The sequence below is a fragment of the Xenopus laevis genome, chromosome 7S (assembly GCF_017654675.1).
Source record: "Xenopus laevis strain J_2021 chromosome 7S, Xenopus_laevis_v10.1, whole genome shotgun sequence".
NCBI lineage: Eukaryota > Metazoa > Chordata > Amphibia > Anura > Pipidae > Xenopus > Xenopus laevis.
In genome coordinates this window covers 93,055,084-93,082,994 of record NC_054384.1, presented here as the reverse complement: position 1 = coordinate 93,082,994, position 27,911 = coordinate 93,055,084, and the positions used below count along the sequence as shown (strand labels likewise).

Below are 27,911 nucleotides of genomic sequence, written 5' to 3'. Positions count from 1 at the left end.
TAAGTTGTGAGTTGTTGAGCGGAAACCTTTAGGCTCATGGCATTTATTGCATAAAGCCTGCCATGGAACATATCAGTGAGTTAAATGAAAACCCCTTTAATGTTTGTATTCTGGTTAAAATCACTAGTAATGACAGGTGGTTCCCATTGAAACCAATGGTATGCTCCTCAACTAGGTCAAGGCACTTCTCCATGGCTAAAAAAATATCAGTTAAAAAAAAGTGCACAAATCTCCTCCTTATAATACAATTTTTCTCCCACTATATAAACACACAAGACAATTTGTTCTGTATTGCACAAATCTGCTATGGGTATGGTAGCGTGACACCTTTTATGCCTCCCCCACCACCCAGTACCTTCTGTTTCCATTATCTTGTACCTCTCAATTTAGCCATCTGCACCAAACACTTCAATTTGCACCAGAGCTGGCCTATTATACTGATTTAAAAAAGGGGGATATGCAGGAGCACTCCAAGGCCAAATAAAAATACAATGGAAGTGCAGCTGATCTGGCCAAGGTAGTTACATACAAAAAGGAAAAAAAATATCAACTCACATTCCCTGGTCCCCTGTTTCACAAATTAATTTAGTATCTAAGCTAATGCATGTATTTTGCAAAACAAGGGTTTTTAGTTACAAAATTATGATCATAAAATTGAACCCACCATACCACGACAAGGTAAACCCCATATGTTGATCATAACTGTTTACCTCTGGTCAAGTTTTTTCTGGGTTGGCATCTCCCTGCATAACTGCATGTCTTAAAGGGATACTGTCATGGGAAAAAATTTTTTTTTTTTAAAATGAATCCGTTATTGGTGCTGCTCCAGCAGAATTCTGCACTGAAATCCATTTCTCAAAAGAGCAAACAGATTTTTTTATATTCAAATTTGAAATCTGACATGGGGCTAGACATTTTGTCAATTTCCCAGCTGCCCCAAGTCATGTGACTTGTGCTCTGATAAACTTCAATTACTCTTTACTGCAGTACTGCAAGTTGGAGTGATATCACCCCCCTCCCTTTTTCCCCCCAGCAGCCAAACAAAAGAACAATGGGAAGGTAACCAGATAGCAGCTCCCTAACACAAGATAACAGCTGCCTGGTAGATCTAAGAACAAGACTCAATAGTAAAAACCCATGTCCCACTGAGACACATTCAGTTACATTGAGAAGGAAAAACAGCAGCCTGCCAGAAAGCATTTCTCTCCTAAAGTGCAGGCACAAGTCACACGACCAGGGGCAGCTGGGAAATTGACAAAATGTCTAGCCCCATGTCAGATTTTAAAATTGAATATAAAAAAATCTGTTTGCTCTTTTGAGAAATGGATTTCAGCACATAATTCTGCTGGAGCAGCACTATTAACTGATTCATTTTGGAAAAAAAATTTTTTCCCATGACAGTATCCCTTTAAGGTCAATGTCTCCAGACAAAGCTATCGGCTTAAATGGGCTTGATCCTCCCCCATGCCTGTAGCATTTTATAAGGGGAGAGGTTTGCCAATACCAAAGCATTGATTATTATACTATTTTCTGATAGTACTTGCTCTTTCATCTCTGCCATATAGTGGCATGGGTTCAACTAAAAATTGGAGAAAATAATTACTGAGTTTCTACCTTTACAGATAGGGTTGTGATCATACCAGAGTGATTATTAATACCACTTTAAGCCACCACTGTGTATGAAGTCTTAATTAAATGTCACTTAATTTGCCAGACTTCCCAGTGTACATATGCTCCTCTTATTTGCACACAGTGCTGTTGCTCTAGGTCAGCAAAAGAAACGCTGACATCCAAGCTCCTGGGAAGAAGTTAACGACATCCGGAAAGAGTCACTAAAACTGTTTGCGTTCTAAAGTTGCAAGCAAATAACAGATAGTGTGACAATACGGCTTGCAAACCCATAGGCCTCAAGCAACTTTGCAACAGAATCTTTCAGGAATTAAAATTCATCACCATGAAGTCCAGGACAATTTGTGTACCTTTTGTCCAGCATCAATAACGTGCCAGGTCAAGTGCATTTGACTAAGGATCAGCCCATGTATAGGTGCCTCAACCCAAAAGTGCGCTTAACAACCTAACAGTTTGTCGAGTACATCTGAGTCAGGTCTCTCTGTGCTATTTATTGCTCTTTATTTTATAAGTGAAGGGAATCATCACCACAATTAAAAGCTGACTGTCTTGGCTGCTGACTTACTGAAGGTAGTATAATTGAGCAATCATTAATAATCAATAAAGGCACTCAGACACAGATGACTAACTGGCGAGCATTACATGATGACTAGACCAGATTGCTCTACTTTCATATGCTTATAGTGCAATGGGACTAGGGAAATAACGGAATGTAAGCCTCCTTTTGTCTAGGGATAAAGTTATCTCAGCTTGTCAGTTCATGCCTGAAACAATTTATTTAATCCTTATCATTAAGTGACCCCTATTTGTTTGCAGTCCTAAAAAATTATCAATACTGGGTTGGTTTTTCCAATGGTTGTGAACATTCTTTCTTTTATTTAAGAGCATAATGAAATAAATACTGAGGATGAACATAAGATCTTTTTTGCCAATAGTCACCAATCAGGTCTAGTCTTTCTAACTTGCAGTAGACTGCTTTAAATCAAATTGTTGATTGGCTACGACTGGCAACTGCAATTTAGCACCTATATTTGTAAATAAGACTATGTGATTATCTGTTGAGCCATGGTTGATTATTATTGGGTTATTATGACGACTTAACAGTGGCATTTCTGGTATCTCATAGTGCAGATCCTACAGAGGACCATGGCAGATTCAGTTGTCTACATATGCAAATAATGGATAATGAGACAACCTAATGCCTTACAAGACTGCTGAAAGCTACCAGCACCCTACTTTTGGAATCCCATCTACCCCTTAAAATATGACTAGTTTATTTGACTACTTAAAAGTGGCATTGCAAATCCAGATCCTACAGTTGTCCACATATGCATGCAATAGATAACGAGACAACCTAATGCCTTACAAGACTGTTGGAAGCTACCAGCATCCTACATTTGGAATCCTGTTTACTCCTAAACTAAAATCCACACTGATAGATCCTTGACATGTTTATGCTCCTAAACAATGCACTGATATGTTTGTTATGAAATATGCCAACTTCTAGTGCATAGACGCAGTGATCCCCATCCAGTAGCTCGTGAGCAACATGTTGCTCCTGAATCCCTTTTATGTTGCTCCCAGTGGTCTCAAAGCAGGTGCTTATTTTTGAATACTTGGCTTGGAGACAAGTTTTAGTTGCATAAAAAACAGATGTACTGCCAAACAGAGCCTCCTGTAGGCTGCCAGTCCACATAGGGGCTACCAATAGCCAAATACAACCTTTATTTGGCACCACCCAGGAAGATTCTTCTGTTGCTCCCCAACTCTTTTTACATCTGAATGTTGCTTACGGGTGAAAAAGGTTGGGGACCCCTTGCATAGCATATGCATAGCAGGTCAAAAAAATGGAAAAAGTGCACAGTATGTTTGCCCAAATACCTTAATATAAATACAGCACCAGTGCCAGAGTCATAATACAATTTCCCAGCTTATCCTCTTAAACAGCAATGTCTTAGAAATACACCACAACCCTGCACAGTGTATTTTTCACAGTTCTTATAAATTTGCTGACAACCCTGGACACTGATAGGACCGTGTGCCTCAATAGATAGTGTTGCTTTAATTCTACAGCCTTAGGAAGGGATAATGAAACAGCTCATGGGCTGAACAAATTCCTGTTGTAGAAATATACAATAGAATAAGAATAAATCAATATTTTTACAACGTTAACAGTTTATATATCTGTTCCCGTGGATATCCAACCAAGCCTGCCTCCATTGCTGAACCCCCATCTCTACCGGCAGGTGTACAGCACTCGAATAGCTGCAAGTCAAGTCAATTAATTGTAAACATTTCATATACCAATAACATTTATACCTAGAGGACCCCCCACTGACTACAAATTCGCACAGATTTACTTGCCATTGTGACCGCTGCATGTTCAGGTCAGGTGCTACTTTTAAGCATTTATTATATATAACAATGGTCTCCCCATTGTAAATACAGAATTGAAAATAATGTTTAATACATGACAACACTTACCTCCTAAATGTTATACCGGGCTTTTCATGTAATTGGGCATGTGTCAAACATTTTTAAAGAGGCAGAAACTGTTCAGCAGATAAACTGTTTATTTAATAGAGGAATGACAGTGTGACTATGTCATGGACACATTTCCCTGACTTTAGGAAATGATATGCCAATCCATGGGATGATATTGACTTCCAGTCGCATGCAGAATTGGAGTATTGATAGGGACAATTGCAGGGGTAGTCTAACTCTTTTGACCTCCTTAACCTCCTCCTTTGCCCCCCTCCCTTTCTCTCTCTCTGAGACTTACATCTTAAAGAGAGAATAACACAGACATGCAGGCAGATTGCAGTTGAATGTGTCATAGTGTTTAATGCATGCCGCCCATGCAAATGTAATTTTACGAAGGAGGGGTTTTTGGTATGAAGCATTTTTTTTTTTCAATGGAAAAGATGTGAGTCAAGATGTGTCATCTTTTGAAAAAAACACACATACACAGTGAGAGGACTAGCTTTCTCTCATGCAGTGGTGTATATAAACCCCCAATTTGTAGTGGTGTGAGTCCACATACCCACACAGTCACTCACACTCAGCCACGCTCTCTCTCTCTCTCTAAGAATACAGGAATTAGTATTTGGCTTGGCAGTCATTTCTACCTCAGTGCTGGAGGAGCAGGTGAATAAAAGTGGGACGGTGAAAAGCAACAGGAGCACAAGTAGACAGAATATATTTTTTTCCCTGTGATCACCAAGAAATGCAAATAATACTTTAAGAAAAAAAACTTTTTTTATTTTTTTGATTTAAAAAAAAAAAAAAAAGCCGCAAGATCAAGGAAAAGTACTGGCAAGAGAGCACATCCAAAAAACAACCCCAAAGAGCCAAAGCAAAATATGAAAAGTAAGTGGCATTATTTTATAATATTTCAATTATTAGATTTACACTGTATTGTTTTTTTTAGTTTATTTCTTGCTTAATGACTGTTGTCTTCTAATGACCGCATGGAATTGTTTGGAGGGTAACTTTAGGGCTTTGTAATGACCTAAAGGGAATTCCTCCGACAAATCATGTTCCAGATGTTGCTGAAATGTTGTGACTGAGGCATCATTATGAAACTGTTCTTATGGCTTTATGGTACCCAGTAGCAAAATCACCACCTTTCACTATCTCTAGTGGTTGTGTCTTCCTGACTGAATGGCACCCCCTAGTGTCTAAAGATGAAAATGTTCATTCTTAATTTCTATAGATAATTACTTTTTCGTTACATATTTAATCTTTAATTGTGTAGTATGTATGAGTTTAGAAGTGTAACCTAAAAGCACCGTTTGAGAATCCACTTAAACTACAGAGATGGGGTTAATGCTCTTAGCCCTATCCTATGGTTAAACAAAGGTACAGGCTACTATTACAGTGAAGCCAGGAAATGCTGATATTTTTGCATCTCTTTTACGGTTTCTAAAGGGATTAGTACGTCGACGTGCTGATTTGCTCTTACCAGGCTTGACACTGTGTTGCAGGTTTGGCATGGAGAGCCCCAGGTTGGCAGGCGTAATGCACTTAGACATTCTTTTCTCTTTATTATGAGACTTGTGTGAGCATGCTAAATGACCAAGGAGCTTCCTGGTAGGTGGATCATTTTTATTGAGCCTGATGAGAAATGTTGCAGCTCAGCCGGTAAGGGAGATGCTTGCAAAATTGCAGGTCATGGACTTTCTTATCAATTCCATGGGGTTTCTCAACTGGTAGAGTAGAACTGTGCCAAGTACTCTTGGCAGTGAGCTTATTTTCCTTGTGCAAGGATGCAAATCGCTGGCTGGGTGCAATTTAACAAACAAAAGTGTCTAAGGGCTGGGCAAGGATTGCAGTGATTATGTCACAGGTATATGAGTATATAAATGTAGCTAAATAATGAATATTTGTATTTCAAAAGTGGCAGTGTCATTATAATTATAATGAAAGGGTTTCATGTAATTAAAGGGGGAGGGGGCATTTTCCATGCACTTACTCCGTTTAACTTTGGATAGCCACCTTCAGAAAATCAATCTGCATTAAAACTGAAAGGTGCTTATGGGCTTTAGCTCATGTTAAACTACGACTCCCAGCATCCTCTGCACACACGTGTGTTAGAGTGTTTCCAAAATGTAATCACTTAGCACGCTGCTCTAGTGCCAAATGAGTTAATATTTGTAGAGCACAGCTCTTGTAAACAGGAGAGTAGAGGAGAATAGAGAAAATGCGCCTGTCTATTTTACAAGCAAAGATGGTATTTAACACAGAGAATCATCGTGAACAGGAAACTCTTTTCCCTTCCCAAAGGAATTCCAAAGAGCAATCAAACTCGTCTTTTACTGTCGTAATAAACAGACCTTCTGGATGTGGCCAAACACTGTACAGTTAACAGGCTTAGGGGGTGTGTTATGAGAGCTGAGAAGCCCATGGGACGGCCAGATGAGAGAGAAAGAGAGTGTGAGAGAGAGAGAGAGAGAGAGAGAGAGAGAGGGAGAGAGAGAGAGAGAGAGAGAGAGAGAGAGAGAGAGAGAGAGAGAGAGAGAGAGAGAGAGAGAGAGAGAATAAAAAAGTTTTCTTAGCTTGTGATTTGCTTCTGCTTTCTTAAAACTTAGTGAATAGGGGATCCCTAACCTGGTTTGTAATTGTGATGTTTGTGTTGGCATTCATTCAACTGCCCATGACCAGTACAGATATGGGACCTGTTCTCAAGAATTCTTAGGTAATGGGATTTTCCGGATCAGGGATCTTTCCATATTTTGGATCTCCATAATTTAAAGAAAATAACAAAAAAATGAAAGTGCTTTAAAGTAGTAAAAATATAATGTAGTGCTGCCCTGCACTGGTAAAACTAGTGTGTTTGCTACTAAAGTTCTACTATAGTTTATATAAACAGGTTGCTGTGTAGCCATGGGGGCAGCCATTCGAAGGAGAAAAGTCTCAGGTTACACAGCAGATAAGCTCTGTAGAACATAATGGTGTTTATTTTTTATTACATCAACGTTTCGGCCCTCGCATGGAGCCTTTATCAATATTTATCAAAATATATTTATATATATATATATATATATATATATATATATATATATAAAAATCACCAAAACAATCAGGACTTTTAATATGAATTAATTATAAAGGTATTTCAAGGCAAACACCTCAATTCGACCAAGGGGACCGCTCTGAGCTCATTATCCCAATGGGGCTCTCCTTGACTCTTTCCCGGGCACTCACCTTCTGTCCACAGAATCCCCATTGCACATTTATAGCCAGAACCAAGAAAAAGCTTGCGCTCCTGTAAAAAGAGAGGTAGTAACCTTGTACACTTTATGCATTTTGGGAATAATCCCTTAATCATAAGTATGCTTATGATTAATCATAATCATGCTTATGATTAAGGGATTGTTTCTCGAATTTTTTACGATTTTAGCAGGATACTGCATTAAACCTGCCTCTCTTTTTACCGGAGTGCCATCTTTTTTCTTGGTTCTGGCTATTTTAAGTTAAACTATGCCCTATTTTGAAAATAATCATAATATTCCATTATGCAAGCAATACATCAGCACCACTGCTACATTACCCTTTACATAGATAATGAATGCACACTTTTTATAGCAGCAGGACCTTTAGTTTCCATCTGCATTCATCCCTATATGTTATTAGCAATATACAGTAGTTTATATCAAGCAATACATTGTTATGTTTCTCTAATTTGAGTATATTTAAAGGGCATGTAAAGGCAAAAAAATAAAATCCCATTTTTACTTTCTTTAATGAAAAAGAAACCTATCTCCAATATACTTTAATTAAAAAATGTGTACCGTTTTTATAAGAAACCTGACTGTATGCAGTAAAATTCTCCCTTCATTTACTGCTGTGGATAGGAATTGTCAGACGGTCCCTAATTGCTGAGCAGGGAAACAATCATACTTATGAACAGCAGGGGGAGCCCCCGCCTTACTTCCCAGCCATGCAGAACTCAAGCAGCTTTGTTTATGACGATCCCTAAGCAGCCCAGACCACACTGAGCATGTGCACAGTCTTAGTCTTGCAAAAATGTATAACAAAGTTACAAGATGGTGGCCCCCTGTAGCCAACATGGAAAGCATCAATTATTTCTTTGATTAGGCTTGTGGTGCAGTAAGTTCATGTTTATATTTAGTATACAAAATACAGCATTTCTGGCCTTATTCTATTTTAGACTTTACATGCCCTTTAAACCCGACAACCTCCCTGAAAAGTGATCTGTACAGCTGTGGAGCTGCTTTATAAACACAGGTATACATAGAAATAACCTACTATACACGTCCTCTAGTAGAACACACCATAGATGCTCCTATAAAGCAAATCCTTTATTGTCAGTATCACTTAAACCCCAAGCAAGCGACACTAAATTTATTTATCAAATGTACCGGTTACAGATTTGCTATGCTTAAAAAGTAAATAAGTAGCAATGCTGTCTACGCATTGGCCAAGTTGTGGGATTTCCAAGTGACTGGATGGATGGATATTAAAGCAATTAAGTCTCGCATGGATGGCCACAATGAAGTGATCAGATTTTGCATGGGTTATTTTTGTTAAACAACTTTTTATTTTTGTTTAATCAAATTTAATGATTGGCCAAATCGATTTTTGGTGGAGACACATGATAGAACACTCCAGTCACAAACTGCCTAAATTGTCCAAAACAGATGCACGTGTTTGGGGCCAGTTTAGGAATAAAGACGATAATGATGGAGTGGCGTATGTCACCACATTGAAGGAAGAACATTGCTCGCATTGCTTTTCCTCTTGTTCCACTTTTATTTGCCAAAGTAAATGATACAGCCTTGCATCTTCTATCACCGAAATATAAGCTACAAGTGATACTTGGATTGTTCATAATTAGTTTGCTTGAAACAATCTAAATCTACGCAAACCACTTAATGAGGCCCTTCATCTGAGTGGAGAGATAATTAGTATTGAAGACGTTATATTAATGGTCTTTAATTTCCTAATTGTTGCTAGTACTTCAGCAACAATGAATGTGAATGTTGTGGGAGAAAATTTTTCAAAATAATGGTTAACTATTGAATTTGAACAGTTTTGATGGGCATTTACCTGGCTTTGGGTCTTACTGTATCATGTCAGTTGATGGATCAGAAAGTAGAGTGTATCTCTCAGTAGAATTGAAGTTTCATCTTAAGGCACATTGTTATACCATGTTAAGTGACAGAACAAAGGTCTGGTGAAATGACCCAATGTGTAGTAATATCACACCAAGCTGCTATAGTGTCTAACAAATAAATGTGTATTTTGTTTGCAAGCAGCTCACATGGCTGTCGAATGGTCAACTTTGTTGGTATCAGAAAAACTCATAATTAGACAGTTATAAATAGTGATGGGCGAAATAATGCGCTATGCGTGGATTTGCTGCGAGTTTTCACGTTTCGCGTTTGTGCGTATAAAAATTGTCGCTCGCATCAAAAATTGGCACGCATCAAAATTATTTTAATGCCCATTGACTTCAAAGCGTTTCCTGAATTTTCGGCTGAATTTTTTTGCCGCTTCGCTGATCATCAACAGGGAGATTCACCCCTTAACTAGTTATAAACCATAATTGTTATTAGGGATGCACCGAATCCATCTTGGAAAATTCGTCCGAATACCAAACTGAATCCGAATCCTAATTTGCATATGCAAATTAGGGGCGGGAAAGGAAAAAGTGGAAAAAATTGGTTTACTTCCTTGTTTTGTAACAAAACGTCATGTGAAATCCTGCCCTCCCCATAATTTGCATATGCAAATTAAGATTCGGATTCAATTTGGCCAGGCACAAGGATTCGGCTGAATCTGAATCCTGTTGAAAAAGGCCGAATCTTGGCCGAATCCCAAAACGAATCCTGGATTCGGTGCATCCCTAATTGTTATATATGTTGATACACTTTAAAATGAATGTTATAAAGAGAGAAGATGATTGAATTGTTACAGATACACCGACCCCACGCCTCTCATCAGCATCCCTAATGTTTGTTACAAATGCATCAAATAAATTCATGTGGAATCACCATACATCCCTGTGGCTCGATAATGTAATTATTTAAGAACTGAGGTTACTGACAAGTCCTACATAACTTTTAATATTTTTTATGTTTCCTTTCAGTATAGTCGTATACTATGCACGATATCAGTAAACAAGGCCTTAAGACAGCAAGGCTAGGAGAGGCATATTTTTCAGGTCCACCCATCTCCACCACACAGTGATTTCACCTAATCAGTGAACTTCCTTATAAATGCCCTCATTATACCTGGAGATTAACTCAGCACTCGGTGTTAGAAAGGATTCTCTTGATCTGTACATAGGCAACTGGTCTATGGTAACATGTTTAGCAGCACACTAACTGTCTCTCCTATTGGAAGAACATCAAGCCTTCCAATAAGCATTTGGCTTGGATGGAAAAAGAATGGGCCATTCAGTGGTACCTCTAACTTAATGCCCCTTTCCTTGCTCTTAACAGTCCTCTTTCCAAAAAATATTTTACTTCATCCAGCCTCACCTCCTTGGAAAGCTTGAGCATCATCAGTGTTTCCGATTTCCACTTTAGCCTTACTTTGTCCTTTTTCTCTCCTTCATTACCATGCCTTACCTTGTTATAACTTGGGCGAATTACTATGGTGATCCTGGAGCAGTTAAATGCTTTCAAAAATGTTGCTCTGAATGTGAAACCCATTCACTGGCCAACCCCATCCTTCCTGATAATGTCATCAAGCACTTGTTATAATAGGTGACATGACTTTGTTTTAGGGACCCCTTGCAATAAAAATATAGCAAAAGAAATGCACAGGCCTACCTAAAAATAGAGAATTTGCCAGCAAATCTACTCTGGCCAATAAATAAAACAGGATTCGGAATTATTTTTTCGGGTGACAGGTCCCTTTTAAGTGTTGCTACATCTATGTTGTTCCAGTTAGCTATTGTAGTACAATAACTCTCATCTTCCCTACACTACATTATATATATATATATATATATATATATATTTATATATATATATATACATATATATATATATATATATATATATATCCATTAAATATCAAAACAATGGGTGTCATTAGATGTTATGAAACTAGATATTTGAAACCTGGGTTGGTAGGTCCAACGTTAGTCATAATGGAAAGCCTTATCACGTTCTCTACTTGTATACTGTTTTGGCCAAAGCTCTGTGTTTTGTTAGAAGGAACAGTAGGTCAGAACAGAATACATTTGTTTTCAGAGACCTGACACTTGCTTTGCAGATGGTTAAGCAAACATAATTACTGAGTATAATATATAGTTCCATTAATGATTCTTGGCAAGACTTCCAATCTCGTTCTCTACTTGGGGCGTGAATCATTGTTTATGGAATGCAAGCAGTAAAAAAAAGTATCCTTCATCACCAAGCTATAGGTATTCCAGTGAGTCATCGAAGAGAAAGTGTCTTGGGATGATGTTTTGAGTGGCTGAAGCTCCTCTTGACATTATGCAGGTCACATTACATTTCAATGTGTCATCAAACACATTGTCATTATGCAGTGAGGGACATGTATCAAAATAGTGGGTCGTTTTTCATCATGATCTGGCCCTGTGTCGTATACTGTATATGGCAGCTGAATTTACACGTGTTTAAAACAGTAATCATGGATGGGTTTCAGTCCTACCATTGGATGAGTAGTCCATTCCTTCTCTAGCCCTATTGATGCACTGTGAGTACCCTTTATATGTGAGACTAGGTTGGATGCACAAGGCTCCAATACCCTGTTTTCATCAAAAGTCTATAGCATCCCCTTGTCTCCTAGCCTTGGAGTAGAGTACAATACAGCCTTGGGACATGCAGTCATGTTAGATTGGTGTATGTCCAAAGGTCGAATTTCAAATTCATGTGAATTTTTTTTAATTCGAATATACTCACAATTCGACTGGGAGGTTATTTGATAAAAATTTTTCGAGTGTCAAAATTCATACATTCGAATTTTAATCCCCCTATTCGAATGTAAATTTGAATGTGAGATTTATCACACCTCGACCATGGAAACAGTCCTAATTTGAATATTCACCACCTAAAATTTGCCGAGTTCATGTACAAGTCTATGGCAGAGGTCCGTTGGGCCATTTTAAGATATTAATAATCTCCAAACGGACCTCTGCCATTGACTTGTATATGAACTCTGCAGGTTTTAGGTGGCGAATATTTGAATTAGGACATGTGTTTGCTCCACCTCCCTCACATTTTTCAAAACCTGGACTTTTAGCAGATGAAAAACATGCACTAACAATTTCTGGTATGAAGGGCCTTCGGTTTGTTCACCCCTACTGTATGCAGTACGTGAATAAAAAGATGCTCTTAATATGAAAATGAAAAGATATCCATACAGGCCTGTAGGAGGATTCCAACACTGTGACCTCACACAGTGTCCTATGCTGTAATCCTGACAGGCAGAACTGCATGTCATCTCTTAATGCAGACCACACACACACACACACACACACACACACAGCCTTCACATATGCATTCTGGCCTTCTGCAGCTTCCCGCTGTGCCAACACTCAGCCGCTTCTACTCACTATTACACACAGCACACTGGCTCTTTGTTGGATGGCATTTATTTAATATTATAGAACATTAAATGTTCCACTCCCAGCCCAAACAACTTTTCATGGTTGTGCCCTTGTGTTAATATTAATGGCATAGGCTGAAGAATATTAAAAAGTAGAAAAAAAAGAGTATACAGGGCAACAGGGTTTTGGTGATTCTGACTGAAGACTCTTGATGGAGGGAAGGGAAAAGGCATCCATGATGGACAGGTTTAGTAGCATTTAATAGTTACAATGCCAACATTTTTATGAGGCTCCTGGGAGGGAATTAGTGAGCAGTAGGATGTAATGTGGAGGTAATTGGAATTTAATCTTATTAAGTACTGTATGTCAGAATGACAGCGGGGAGTCTGAAAAAAACACATCCAAAGCCAGTGGTCTTGGATTTTCTCAAGCCTCTCGGAGTTCAATGGATCAAAACTCTCTCTGACTAAATCTGTGTCTCTAAGAACTTTTAACTGAACAAGACTTGGAACATTTGATGCCTTCCTGCTCTCATTTTGGTACAGTTAATATCTGTATGACATCTGAAATCCAGTATTCAAGATTTAAAGGGACAGTGATTCCAAAAAGTATAAAACAAAAGCCTACACATTATTTTAAAACTGTTTTGTGCCCGGCACCATTATAGTACCATATAAATAAAATAATAGAAAATTAGGATCCTCAATCTGTAGCTGTTTATTGCTGCTTAACTGCAAATTTTAGTATCTCTCAATGAGGGGAGGAGAAAAAATAGTAGAACAGTCCAAGAAGTACTCGCACACCCTGGCGCTCACCAAAAACAGAGACCCCTGGTACACAGCGAAATGGAGGAAACGGCAACCTCACTATCCAGTGGCGACAAGAATTCACCGGCACACAGGTAATGCAAGCAGGTTCAACCTTGCTAAATATTTATTGCAGCATGCATGCATGCTGCAATAAATATTTAGCAAGGTTTAATCTGCTTGCATTACCTGTGTGCCGGTGAACTATTGTCGCCACGGGAGGAGAAAAAAAACATGGTGGACCCCTGATAAATTTGACATTGGCATAGGAAAGAATTATTCTGGTTTGTTCCATGTCATGTCAGCATTTTGGTTTGTGTCCACTGGGTTCTGGCCCTGTGCCAAAAAAGAAGTATATGTGTTTTCATAATGAAAGGGGAAATTAACCTTTAGAGAACTGCAGGGTGTGAATGTACCCAAAAAACTGTTTTTAAAATATAGAAAACAACGTGGTTCTTATACACCAAACCCCTTTCAACTTCAGATAGCAGACTACTGCACAGGATGCTTATCCATTCTGCATTCCTTTGATTTGTTGGGCAATTGACTACAATTAAAAGACCTGTCCAACCCTTAAATAATTATCCTACTCCCTTTTTGTATTAGATGCCACCAGCAGTCTGCCAATTTCCTATTACACTCATTTGTATGTGATAAAGTAAGTTCCAGCCCAGTAAGGGGCACATTTACTAAGGGTCGAATATCAAGGGTTAATTAACCCTCGATATCTGACCATCAAATTAAATCCTTCAACTTCCAATATCGAAGTTGAACGATCGAAGGAAAAATCATTCGATCGAACGATTCGAAGGATTTTAATCCATCGATTGAGCAATTTTTCTTCGAACAGAAATTGCTAGGAAAGCCTATGGGGACCTTCCCCATAGGCTAACATTGGTGCTCGGTAGGTTTTAGATGGCGAAGTAGGTGGTCAAAGTTTTTTTTAAAGAGACAGTACTTCGACTATCGAATGGTTCGATAGTCGATTCAAAGTCGAAGTCGTAGTCGAAGGTTGAAGTAGCCAAAAAAATACTTAGAAATTCGAAGTATTTTTCATTCTAATCCTTCACTCGAGCTAAGTAAATGTGCCTCTTATTGTTTCATTTCCAATTATCGCTATATAAATAAATGATGATGATGATGATAATTTCTTTGGATGCACCTGCTCTTGACTTTGTTTATTCCAATTTGGTCAGTACTCCGTAACAGAATAAGTTCTTTATTTTAGTTCAGCCTTCTTTAGTTAATTTTAACTCATGAATATTGCCATTATTATAGTAAAAAGGACTGGAGAGCCTCTCAAATGGGTAAATTTATAGTTCTGATTTGGTTTGGATTGTTGCATTCCTAAACATAAATCATTACCTATACATATATACAGTACACCGGCCAATGGTTTATAGAAAAGACTAAACAGGTATGTGCAGTTACTAAGAACTTGAACACAGGCATTGGGGGTGAGATAAAAGGTTGCTTATTACTATACCACGGGGGTTATTTATCAAATGTCGAATTTTTAAGTTATTTAAATTTTTTTTTACTGCAATAACTAATGTACTCACAACTCGAATGGGAGGTTATTTATGGAAAAAACGGAAACTTCTAACATTCAATCAAATAGGAACGACCTGAATATTCGAATCAAATTTGAATCAAATTCGAGTTTTCCTCCAAAAAAAACCCTCGAATGTCAGGAAGGCTATTTGCATCTTCAAATGGTTCAGTGAACCTCTGTCATTGACTTCAACAAGTGGCGGATAGTCAAATTAGAACTCTTTCCAGGGTCGAGGTTTGATGGTTTTAAATTTGAATTTAATAAAATTTACCATTCGAACCTTAATAAATCTGCCCCCAAGTGAACAATCTCAATTAGGGATAAGGAATACTCTCTCTAATTAATGTTGACTGTGTGTAATTATATTTTTTAAGATGTTCAGTATAAGCCCTGAATTAAGTGATCATATCATTAGTCTACGCAAAGGCCTTAGAGTAGCACTGCATTTGTCTAAACAGCTATTTATTCTCTTATTTGAAGTTTAAGAAACAACACAGTATTGAGGCTGCTGTTATATAAGGAAATCATGTATTTATGTTTCTAATGGAATGTCAGCAGGAGGAAAGAGGGGGTGGGAAAAGAGATAGTCAAGGGTCAGCTGCAGCTTGATAGCTGGAGTAATATCATATGATTTAATGATTGTTCCATAACTCATCCAATCCAAATAGGACAACAAAAGAATAAATGTTGAGAGTCGTCTTTCCTGTTACTGATCTGGCAAGTGAGCTTGGTTATTCTGCCAATGCTGCTGGGAATATACGTCAGATATGAGTGGGGGTATCTAAAAACAAAGGCTTCAGAAGGCCGTCTATTCATGCATGCCCTCATTAGTTCAGCATGTGTAACACAAGCAGTATTCAGTGAGGCAAACTGGAATATGAGCACTGTTGCTTACTCAGCAGTTTTTAGTCATTTTAAAATCAGCTGTGAAGTACTGATCAGCAAGGAGAGTAGAGAGGGGTAATTTAAAATAAAAGAGGATATTTAGGATTGCTGGTGAAGATTTATCCAACCTGATTTTCTGAACATCAAATCTCCAGCTGGGTTCCAGACCCATATGGTGAAATCTTAGACCTAGGCTGCCATTTTTCAGCTCGGAAGATCTACCTAATAATAGTTACATAGCCACCACTAAGAACATAGCAATGGCTACATTTATTTAGTCTGATTAAATGAGCATAACTGCAATGAGGATATGTTCTACAAAGCCCTATATTCCATAAATAACTGTTTTCACAACAAACTTTCCTTAAGAAGAAATATATTGAAATACCACAAATGCATACACCAATAAACATATTTACTGATGTTAATGGAGAGCTACAGTCTATATCAGTGATCCCCAACCGGTAGCTCGTGAGCAACATGTTGCTTCCCAACCCCTTGGACGTTGCTCTCAGTGGCTTCAAAGCAAATGCTTATTTTTAAATTCCAGTCTTGGAGGAAACTTTTGGTTGCATAAAAACCAGTTGTATTGCCAAATAGAGCCTCCTGTAGACTGCCAGTCCACATAGGGACTACCAAATAGCCAATCACAGCCCTTTGTTGGCATCCTCAGGAGGTATTTTCTTGCTTATGTTGCTCCCCAACCCTTCTTACATTTGAATGTGGCTCACGGGTGAAAAAGGTTGGGGGATCCCTGGTCTATATATAACCACGTTCATACAGTAGGTAGACATCTGAGATTAAAAGGTCACAGAACCTCCCTACCTCTATGCAGGGAATATTTTCCATTTTATTAGGAAAATACTTCCTCTCGTCAGCTTAGTAAGCTAAAATCTAGGTTTAATGTTGTGCCTGGAAAACTTTCTTCCTAGCTTAATTAAAACGAAAATGTTGTATTGATATACAGTACAGGTATGGGACCTGTTATCCAGAATGCTCGGGACCAGGAGTTTTCCAGATAACAGATCTTTCCATAATTTGGGTCTTCATGCCTTAAATCTACTAGAAATTCATTTTAACATTAAAAAAACCCAATAGGCTGGTTTTGCTTCCAATGAGGATTAATTATATCTTAATTGGGATTAGGGATGTAGCGAACAGTTCGCCTGCGAACTTGTTCGCGCGAACTTCGACCGTTCGCGTCCGCCTAATGTTTGCGAACGTTTGGGAACGTTCGCAATTTGAGTTCGCGACCATTCAACCGCTAAAATCGAACGATTTCCATTCGTTCGAACGATTTCCATTCGTTCGAACGATTAAAATCCCTCGACCGTTCGATTCGAATGAAAATCCTTCGATCGAACGATGAAAATCCTTCAAACGTTCGAATCGAACGAAAAATCCTTCGAACGTTCGAATCGAACGATTTTGCGGGTGTTCGAAGCTCGCGAACCGTTCGCGAACCGTTCGCATTTTTTGCCGGTGTTCGCGAACGGCGTTCGCGAACACCAAAACGGCGGTTCGCTACATCCCTAATTGGGATCAAGTACAAGCTACTGTTTTATTATTACAGAGAAAAAGGAAATCATTTTTGAAAATTTGGATTATTTGGATAAAATGGAGTCTATGGGAGACAGCCATTCCATAATTCGGAGCTTTCTGCATGTTGGGTTTCTGGATAAGGGATCCTATACCTGTATATCAATAATGTAGGGAATCCATTCTAACAGCACCAAGTGATGAAAAATGTTGATACTCAATGGTCATTATGTTACCTTTTCCTAAGCAAATAGTGTTCCTTAGAATATAGAAATAGGAGAAAGGCCTTCTCAGTAGATGACCGCCAAAGTTCTGTTATCCAGCTGTTTTAGACCACTTAAATAAACAGCTTGGCCCACACACCTTCTCTTTTAATTAGGTGGCATGTTTATAACAGTGGTTATGGCACTGCTACAGGCCCTTTATTAGTTAGGCCTAACCATGTGAGGCAGTCAAAATGACATGGTCCTTTTATCATGGGTTTTTGCCAAGATGTATCCGGTGGCCTTCCATAGGTTCGTCCAGAAATGTTTAAAGTTAATTTGTCCCCAGCATAATGAGAAAATGTGTTATGAAAATACATTTGGTAATGTTTTTTCACCTAACACAAACCAAGCAAAGGCTGAACAGCACAAAGCTGTTTGCAGAGCTTTCCACAGATGGCCTGAAAGAGCAGACAGGTAGGTATTATGAATTTAGTTTAAACGAAACATGATGCAAACATGTTTTATTAATGGAAAACAAATGGCTGACACTTAGCAAAAAAAGCTACAGGTAATTTCCAAAATAAAGGAAACATGCCTAAAATATTAATTTCTGTGATGTCAGACTCTAGATGCTGCTGCTGCGGCTAACCTAGGTGGACATTTTCAGCTAACGGAGTAGCACTTCTCTTTTGCCATACAAGTAAAAACCAAACATGGTCATAACTGTGAAGGATTATGAACTTGTATCCATAGTTTCTGCTAATAGATCTTGTCTTCCATGCCAACATCACAGTACCTAATCCAACATCACAGTAGCCACTGTCTCTGATATACTTCTGGTTTGGAACAGAATTACAAACATAAGACATAGCATTTGTAGTCAAATTTTGCTGGGACTTCGTTGCCCTTTAATTTTTAGTTGACCTGTTAAATTTATGTTTTTTATGATACTGATAACCCTATAATTTTCTCAATTATTTTTCTTTTTTAGGCAGTTTGTGCCAGATCGCTCTTACAGTACTGAGCCTTTGTGAGGGATTACGGGCTGTTCCCTTGAAACCAAAAGTGGAATTTGATGACCTTCTAAACATGGCTATGCACCTTTTAAGAGACACCAAACAAGCATCCCACAACTTTGTAAGTGTAACCACCTAGTATGATTGTGACTAGTTACTATTACCCAAAAAAACAAATTAAACAAAGGGAGGCACATTAATCAAAGGTCGTATTTCAAATTCATATGAATTTTTTTAACTCTATTAAATTCGAATATACTCGAAATTCGATTGGGTTCTTTAATAAAAAACCTACAATATCTAAACTCAAACGAATATTACCAACCTGAAAACTCGAATTGAGTTTTTTCTCCGAAAAAAAAAAAACACGTTCAAATTTGTCCCTGGACCTCTCGCATTGACTTACACATGAACTCGGCTGGTTTTAGGTGGCGAATAGACAAATTCGAATTTTTAAAGGGCCAGGATTCGATAAATCTCGAAATTCAAATTCAAATCAAGTTTGGATTATTCACAATTTGAAGTTTTGGCCATAAAAAAAAATTGAAAATTCGAATTTTCAATTTGACCCATAATAAATCTGCCCCTAAGTGTTGTAAGTCATTTTTATGGTTGCATGTATGTATTGTAAAGTGATGTGTGAATCTAAGAGTACAACACACACACTTATCTCTTGCGTACAAAGATATAGCCCTACAGAACCCTAATTGATACATAGGAAGATTATTTAAAACCATAGTGGGGTAACTTAGTTCAGCTTATTGGCAAAGTATACGGTGTGACCTTATGGCAGGGATGCACAGAATCCACAATTTTGTGATTGCTCTGGATCCAGAAGATTTGGTCAAATACCGAACCGAAACGGAGCCTAAATATCGTATGCAAGTTAAGGCAAGGAAGGCTTTAAAGAGAAGGATGTGGTTAAAATGTTTTGAACTTCTTTGTTTGTGTTCTGAAAAGTCATGTGATTTTTAAGATTTGGATTCAGTTCGGCCAGCCACTTGGATTTGGCTGAATCTGAATCCTGCTAAAAAACGCTGAATCCTGAACTGAATCCTGGATTCGTTCAGGGCCGGATTTGAGGAAGCGGCGCCCCGAGGCCTGCATGGTCCACTTGCCTCTACCACCCCCCCCCCGTGGCTGCAGGGTCCTAGCGCTGGCCACGGCACTCTCACTCTGGGGAGCTTTGAGTCCCCAGTGCGCCTAAGGATGCAGCTGGGCGGTATGCCGCCCCTAAAATTTTGCCACCCTAGGCCCAGGGCCTGGATTCGGTGCATCCCTACCTTATGGCATAACAAAAAAACAATATACTTCACTTCACTGCATTTAGTATACGTACACTAAAGTAACTTCAGTACACCACATATGGCAGATGTTGCCAGTGCAATCTGCTCCAAGTTTTCCACCCTTTATACTTTATACTTATCAGATGAAGCAACACAAGCTTTCTGGGTGGTTTCGTTCTTTGGGTGAAATGCCTCCCTTCAGTTTAATTGTGCATCACCTTGAATATGGGTACTTCTGAAATATTCTGACAGGGGCGGGGCCTAGTGACCCAAACTATTACAAAGGTATGGAGGCTATGGAAAAAGAGGCAGTGTTTATGCCGTTGCAGGGTGGGGTTAGGGCGGAGTGGGTGAGTCTATGTGGAGTCATTCTGTATTGTTCATACCTGAAAATTTTTCCGTGCTCCTTAAGATGAATTATTCATTTGGCAAATCCTGATCAAATCCCAACAAATTGTGAGGAATGCAAAAAAGCAGTGGATGAGTTTTTCCGTTGACACATAAGAACACTTAGGTTCTATTTAAAGGGATTGCTCATTATTCAGCCAGTCCACATGGAGGAAGGAAAGGTGTGTGCCATCTGTCCATCAACCACTAGTGCTAAAAGGCACAGCAATATTCATTTTGCATGTTTCAATAGTTTTCCCACTACTTTTCCCAGATACATCAGGCTGTAGTACTAGTTGGAGGATTTCAAATCCAGGCATTGGTTTACATCTAGTTCTGGTATACAAGCGTTAGCCATTTGAATGTATAGTTCCTTTAATTAACTAATAACGATATAATTGATGATGACAACAATAATGGCATTTTAATTACAGAAAGTCAAGTATCCATCTGAAGGAGAGCACAAAATGGACAGCTTGCCCGTAGTCTCTATGAATGCTGTAGAAATCTCTAATGTACAGGTAATTTTACAATATCACTGAAGTCTTTTGAGTTTAAAAAAAAAATTCACAAACATGTTATCAGGCATATCATTAAGAAAATCACTGTAGACAATTAATGTCTGCATGACTGCAGTGAATTAGGAACACATGTACATGGGGAGGCACATTTATCAAGGGTCGAATTTCGAATTCATGTGAGTCTCCCTTAAATTCGAATATATTGGGGGGTTATTAAATAAAAAAAATGGATTATGTAAAACTCGGACAAATCTTACAGACCCAAAAACTGGAATCGAATTCGATTCAACCAAACTCGATTCAAGTTTTTTTGGTCACTGTACCTCTCTCATTGACTTATACAGTAATTCAGCAGGTTTTAGGTGGCGAATAGTCGAATTCAAATTCTTAAAGGCTTAGAGTTTGATAAACAAATTCCAATTTTTAAAAAAACTCGAATCGAGTTTGTCGAATTTGACAGTTTTTGACCATAAAAAAATTGAAAATTCTAATTTTCAATTCTAACCTTAATAAATCTGCCCCATATTGTACTGGAAGATCTGTATATTGCACGTTTCATTAACAAAAATACCTTTAATACTATGTATTCATGTGAAGTAGCTCTTTAAAATATATTGTCCTTTATGAACATTACTGCACAGATTAATTATAGTCAGATTATCGTGCTTGGATCTGAAAAGACAGTAGTTACCTTCTAATTAATCACGTACTTGTCTAAGCACTCAGTTCTATTTTTGCACAATTATGTGTATAGGGATAAGAAATGATATCATGATTGGAACATAATAGCTCTTCCAGATTAGTCTGTTTCATTAGAGCCTGACAATAAGTTGTCATCGGGGCAGCTTATGTCATTAATGCTGTTGTCTACAGGCCACGTGATGTCGACTTGGTTTCTTGCTACATGTAATGTCATGTGCTGGGTAAATGATGTCATCAACAGCTGGGCCCTTTTAAAAACAATTTCCAAACATGGGTCTTTCTTTATAAACACTGACCCCTAGAAACTGCAAAAAAGACATCCTCAAGTCTTTGGAAACATTTATAGATGCAGAAGAGTCGGAAATTGGTTCCTGTCCATGAGCGAAGAAAAAAAAAATGAATTATGTTCAAAACAATACATCCCTTAATGGAAGGAATAGATTGCCAGCAGTGATATGCAAAAAATGTGAACTGTGTTCAGGCATGACCGAGACTGCAGATATTGGGCTGTGCTGACACCATGTGGACAGACGTGATCACTAGTCAATGATGCTAATAGCCACCTATGCAATGAGCAGCTACTGTATATTAGCATTGCTGGGGTCTCAAAAAATAAAATATGAAAGCATTTATATGGAGATAAATAATACAAGCAATACAAAATATTTTAGATGACTTATGTCATGCAATCAAAACCTTATTTTCTTAATGGAAAATAAGGCATATTTTGTGGTTGTTATTTACCCCAAACGTATATCAGTTTTTCTCTGTGGGTAAGACACTTGGAACATGACCAACCACCTAGGCATGGATTAGCAGTGGCGCTGTTTAAGACAAAGTCAACTATATTAAGCCCGATAGGGTGTCATTGTCACAAGGGCTCACCTGCAATAATGTAGGCCCTACCTTAAAACAACCTGCCCCTTATAGCACCCAGCGGTAGCTTATTATTTACAGGAATAAATGGGTGACATAAGACTCTTGGGTGACACCAAAGATCCAAATGAATGATTTAAAGGAGAACTAAACCCTAAAAATGAGTTTCAGCTTGTCAATAGTAGCAATGATCCAGGACTTCAAACTTGTCACAGGGGGTCACCATCTTGGTAAGTGTCTGTGACACTCACATGCTCAGTGGGCTCTGAGCAGCTGTTGAGAAGCTAAGCTTAGGGCTCGTCACTAATTATCAAGCAGAAAATGAGGTTTGTCTGTTATATAAGCTGATGCTACAGGGCCAATTATTAAATGCTGATGCTAATTGCACTGATTTCTGTGCTGCCATGTAGTAATTATATGTAATAATTACTAATCAGCCTTATATTGTGACATTTCTATTCTATATGTACTGTATATTGTGAGTGGGCCCCTAAGATCAGTAAGTGACAGCAGCACAGAGCATGTGCAGTGAATCAGCAGAAAAGAAGATGGGGAGCTACTGGGGAAGCTTTGGAGCCACTGATCTTAACTGCTAAAGGGCTGTGGTTGCCTTGGGCTGGTACAGCAGCACAAAACATAATGTACAACATTTCTAGCTACTTCTTTAGTTAAGCTTTAGTTCTCCTTTAATGTAAAACTACTTGTAGATAGAGGTATAACAGGGGAAGCTGACCCTGCTTTTAGTCTAGAGGGCTTAAAGCAGTGATCCCCACCATCTTACTCAACTACTGGCTTCATTGGCACACGTTTTGTAATTGGTCTGCATAATCTAGCAGTTAACACTTCTTGGTGGGCAGTGATTGAAAGGTTTACTTAAAAGGGGGCTCAAAATGCCTGCAATCAGCATTCATGAAATATTAGTGAACAACATATCACAAATAATGTAATGATTTTCAAGAACCTACTCACTATGAAAAAAAAAAAAATCAAAATTTTAATTCTACACGAACTACATGATAGTATTCCTATTAAAAATCCAAATTCAGCAATACTGTTTAATTGCTCATGTTCATTCGTCATCCATAAGTATTAATAAAAGATGTAGCTAATTCTCTTTTCTATGGCAATAAGGATGCCTTATACATTGATTTCCAACACCCTAAACTGCTACCAGCTTGGTCTTTGCCGTTTTTTCCCATATTAGTCCCAGAAACAGAGAAACCAAACCCCCTCTTTTTTCATAAAATAAGGCCCTGTGCCTTAACATTTTCCGTGCGGTTGACTCAGTGTCTCCTAGGGCCTCCAAACAAGGTAACCCTTCATCTGCCAGCACTGTTCTCATTTCCACCAAATGAATGTATCACTGTGTCAGCTTAATTTCCATAAGCGCATTGGAAGCTTGGGAATAGTTCCCAACTTGCTTTAGCAATTTCTAATGCAATAAAAGTGTTCCACACTCCAGCCTCTTGGGAATTGGCCGATCATCAAAGAATGTTGAAAAGCTGATATTTTCACTGTCTATGAACACGCTGGTTTGATGTTCAGACTGCAAGAGCCAAAGTCATATATAATAAAAGAGTTGCTGGCTGTATTCCAAAACAAAGGGGTTAAATTCACAATCTTTAACTCCTTCTTAGCAGTTCTAGGGCACGGGCACAGGGCAGGGATTTAGTGTTTATGGTAAAATCAGAAAGGTAGGGCATGCTGAAAATGTAATTACATTGGCACGCGTTAGGAAGAACACTATAAACTGAAGGAAAAGATGACACAAAGGAGCCAACATAACAGGGCATTATAGAAGGAAAAGGATGGAAATATGTGACTTTGAGAGTAGTCTGTAGATGTGATAAGGGATCAGTAAGCCATTAAATACAATCTGCCTGCCAGTGAGTATCCAACATAGGGCTGACGTAATTGGACCGGCTCAGCAAAATAATCATACTGACTAGTATAAACAAAATCAGGACATGCATTTATTTGTATGGGAAATTTTCCTGCTGGTTAAAGGTCTACTAGGGGAAAAGCACAAGCAAATCATTGGGCAGTGATGTTTTGGGTTAGGGAACTATATTTTTCTCCAAGGGGAAAAAAAGCTATGTTGGTGCAGGATTTTCCTAAGTAGCGGTTTGCGAGGAAAGTTTGACATTTAAATTAAATATTCCTTTTCCTTCGAATGCATGCCGCTGTTATTCCAACTTTCCCTTAAAGCGGAGTTCATTTTGCTTCGGTTATCGCAGAACAATTATAACTGGCATTTTATCATTGCAGAAAGCACTGAAATTGTTTTGTTTTTTTTCCTTTACAGATACACAAGCACCTCCCGAAGCTAAGCACTGACCTCTTTATTTATCAGAAGCATTTTGACTGGCTGAGAAAGGCAGCACATGCAATTCGCCCCATGGACCACGAATTTAACGGAATCCACAATCGCATTGAAAAGCTGTTGAAAAAAATTGATCTCCTGGTAAGCGATTCCTAAATTGTTGCTAGAATTAAGCAAAATAAAGAGTAATCAAGGCCAATACCTATATATACCCACCCTACTGTTACCCATTATTAAAACAGGCATTTCTACCATGAAGCAAGGTGAAAACTTTGCATCAGGTGCCAAATTGCCTAATGAAAGTACCTTTAAGAGGACCTCATAACCAGGACCGCCATCAGAAATTGCAGGGCCCCATACGACAACATTTTCTGGGCCCCCTGGGCTGCGCCCACCGCAAGCCCCACCTACAGGTCCGCCCTCCCCACCACACAGTAAAAAAACAAAAAAATATTGGTGGCTAGGGTTCCCACATGTTAATAAAAAATAAAAAGATATTGGTGGTCAGCACCCCCATAAAAAGGCATTTGTGGCCAGGCCCCCCCCATTAAAAAATATTGGTGGCTAGGACCCCACATGAGAAAAAAAAATTGGTGGCCAAAATTGGTGGCCAGGCCCCCCACACACACATATTATAAGAAAATTGGTGGTCAGGGCCCCTTAAACGAAGTTAGCAGCTCTCAGAAAAATGGGGGGCCCGGCTAATCAAGTAAGTGTGGCGTGGCTGGGGCCCCCCTTACCCTCTGGGCCCCCTACAACTCTCCCCACTGCCCCCCCCTGATGGCTGTCCTGCTCATAACAATGGGTATATCATGGTGCAATAAAAATCTCTACACTAGTGGTCATAGGCCAGAAACACTCCTGCATGGAGAGATAACTAAAAGCTAACACAAAACCAAATATATACGCTTTCAGAGAAGTGACTTGCCATTTTATTTTTTGACAGATGATCAGACACCATATACCACGTGTCACGGAACCCATTGTTCCACAGTTCCCTAACTCAACCACTCCATGGATTGTCATTCAGAGCGGTCATGCCATCTTCCATCATTTCCACGTCTTCTTGGACTTTGCAACACGTGTTCTGGTAATGATGAAGAACAAGTTGTGAAAAAATGAACTTCACAAACCTCCATCCTTGATGTTATTACTGCAGAAATGGGCACATATGATATAATAGCATCAAACGCCTGAGGTAGGAACAAAACCCCCAAGACTTTGGCCCAAAAATCCCAATACCAAGGACATTTCAAGGCCTTCTGCTGCCGAAATATGGGCCAGAAGGACACTGCACCTGGACACTACTTGCCTTCAGTTTTTTTATGCATAGAATAGTGATGTAGCACTTCTATTTATACGGCTGGCTATTTATTTATTTATTTATTTTCTTATGTTATATTTAAATAGTGCGGTTCTTTCTTTAATTTTTTTTTATAATAATGATGAAAACAAGAACATTTCATGTTTGTTTGTCTAGTGTACGAATGGCCTATCTTTATATTTTTTAAGGGTTGCTACTTTCCAGTCCTATATTTGGGTGGATATTCATGAGTGAAGCATTCAAGAACGGAGCTTTCTTCCTGCTATTTTTGTACTATACATTTACAGTCATTTAAATTACAGATATGGGAGTGGAGGGGGGTTCTAAGCAATGTAACATTACCTCCAAACAACACTGTGTGCCTTTCCACGTCCTTGAAAAGATAGAACATATTTATGGAACTTCTCACCTTTCTGATGGTTCCCACGGGAGAGAATGTAAATGGCAGCTGGATATAATTTCCTCATAATGTGGTTAGCGAACTTAAGCTGGCATATTTAAAGTGAGCTGTTAAAGTAAACAAAAACAGATATTTGCTGGTCATTTCCATGTTACAGAATATTAGTAGGCTTATGTTACATGGACCCACTTGGATAGTTTCCCTTACTCCATTAAATGAGGTTAGCTGGGCTAATACACACTAATAATAGCATAAGGTCTGGACTATGTACAAAGAGGGTAGTCAATGTACTGTACTAAATAGCTGGGCAAGAATTAGTAAACTTGCTAGGAGAAAGTGCTGAGTAAGGCAGAGGGTGGGCATGGAAACTATACAGAACACAGAAAGGTGATATTTGTCCCCAGAGAAAGTAATTAGTAAAGCCGGGATTGATTGTTTCCGATCTTTGCCCTTATACCTATAGCTCAAGAATAGTAAAGGGCGAATTTGTCAGGTTCCGCTTCGCCGGAAAATTGTCAAATTTCCTGCGAAATTCGCCAAACGGCAAAAAATTTGCAAACCGGCGCCGGTATCTCGTTTTTGATGCCGGCATCCAAAAAAAAAACTGGCGAATCACGGGAATTCGCCGTCAATTCTCACCTGGCGAATAAATTCGCCCATCACTACTCAGGAATACTTTCCTGGATTGAGTCAACCTAAGAGTCCATATCCAATGGTAAAAATGCTTCATAACTAACTAACCTTTTTACTAAAATATTTGCTTTCGTCAGTAAGATAATTTATAGAGCAGCAATCAGTTAGATACTAGCTGTATTACTTATACAATATTACATGTCCCCCTTTCTTCAGAACCTTTCAGTGATTTGCCTCTCTGTTTCTTTCTCCGTCTGTTCTCAAAGGGTGTGACACAAAACTGCCCAGCACTCAATCCTTCCACTTAGAGATGTGCCGAAATATTATGCCTCCTTATAACAAGCTGGTTTTTCTCAGCCAAGCGGTTTGACAGATCTGCCCTTCCACTGGCGCTTTATAAAGCAATGGGGACACCTTCTGACAACTAAGGGAATATCACATCTGCCTTTTGCACAGTGTTCTCATTGACCCAATTCATTGAGCTCTCTTGTTTCACTTAAAGTGATACTGACACTCATGTTGATCATTTTTTGCTGAGAGGTTTTTTTATCTAAGTTATTGTTAGTTGAAGTTTCTTAACCTGACTTTTTTGCCAACCTGACTGTCCCATTTCAGTTCATTTTATCAATTTTCTCAGTTTTATCAATTTTATCAGTTAAAATTTCTAATGCTGATGGACTCTTGCTGCACAATGGCAGCCCCCTCATACAGGAACATGGGGCATCAGACAAAAACATTGTGCAAATACTCTATGGTAAAGTTATAAGTAGTGT

The 27,911-nt window shown here is 38.7% G+C and overlaps 1 protein-coding gene across 1 annotated transcript; it reads left to right on the top strand.

Moving 5' to 3' along the window:
- Positions 1-4,579: 4,579 nt before the first annotated feature.
- Positions 4,580-27,073, top strand: il11.S (interleukin 11 S homeolog). Its single transcript, XM_018228091.2, has 5 exons — positions 4,580-4,998; positions 18,662-18,807; positions 20,794-20,880; positions 24,764-24,922; positions 25,728-27,073. The coding sequence occupies exons 1-5, from the start codon at positions 4,992-4,994 to the stop codon at positions 25,893-25,895; spliced, it is 567 nt and encodes a 188-aa protein (XP_018083580.1). The 5' UTR covers positions 4,580-4,991; the 3' UTR covers positions 25,896-27,073.
- Positions 27,074-27,911: the final 838 nt, after the last annotated feature.

Bases quoted from the DNA above. Each gene is read 5' to 3' on its own strand.
- il11.S (XM_018228091.2), top strand. The intron at 20,881-24,763 runs GTAATTTTACAA...TTTCCTTTACAG, and splicing joins TAGAAATCTCTAATGTACAG to ATACACAAGCACCTCCCGAA. The intron at 24,923-25,727 runs GTAAGCGATTCC...ATTTTTTGACAG, and splicing joins TGAAAAAAATTGATCTCCTG to ATGATCAGACACCATATACC.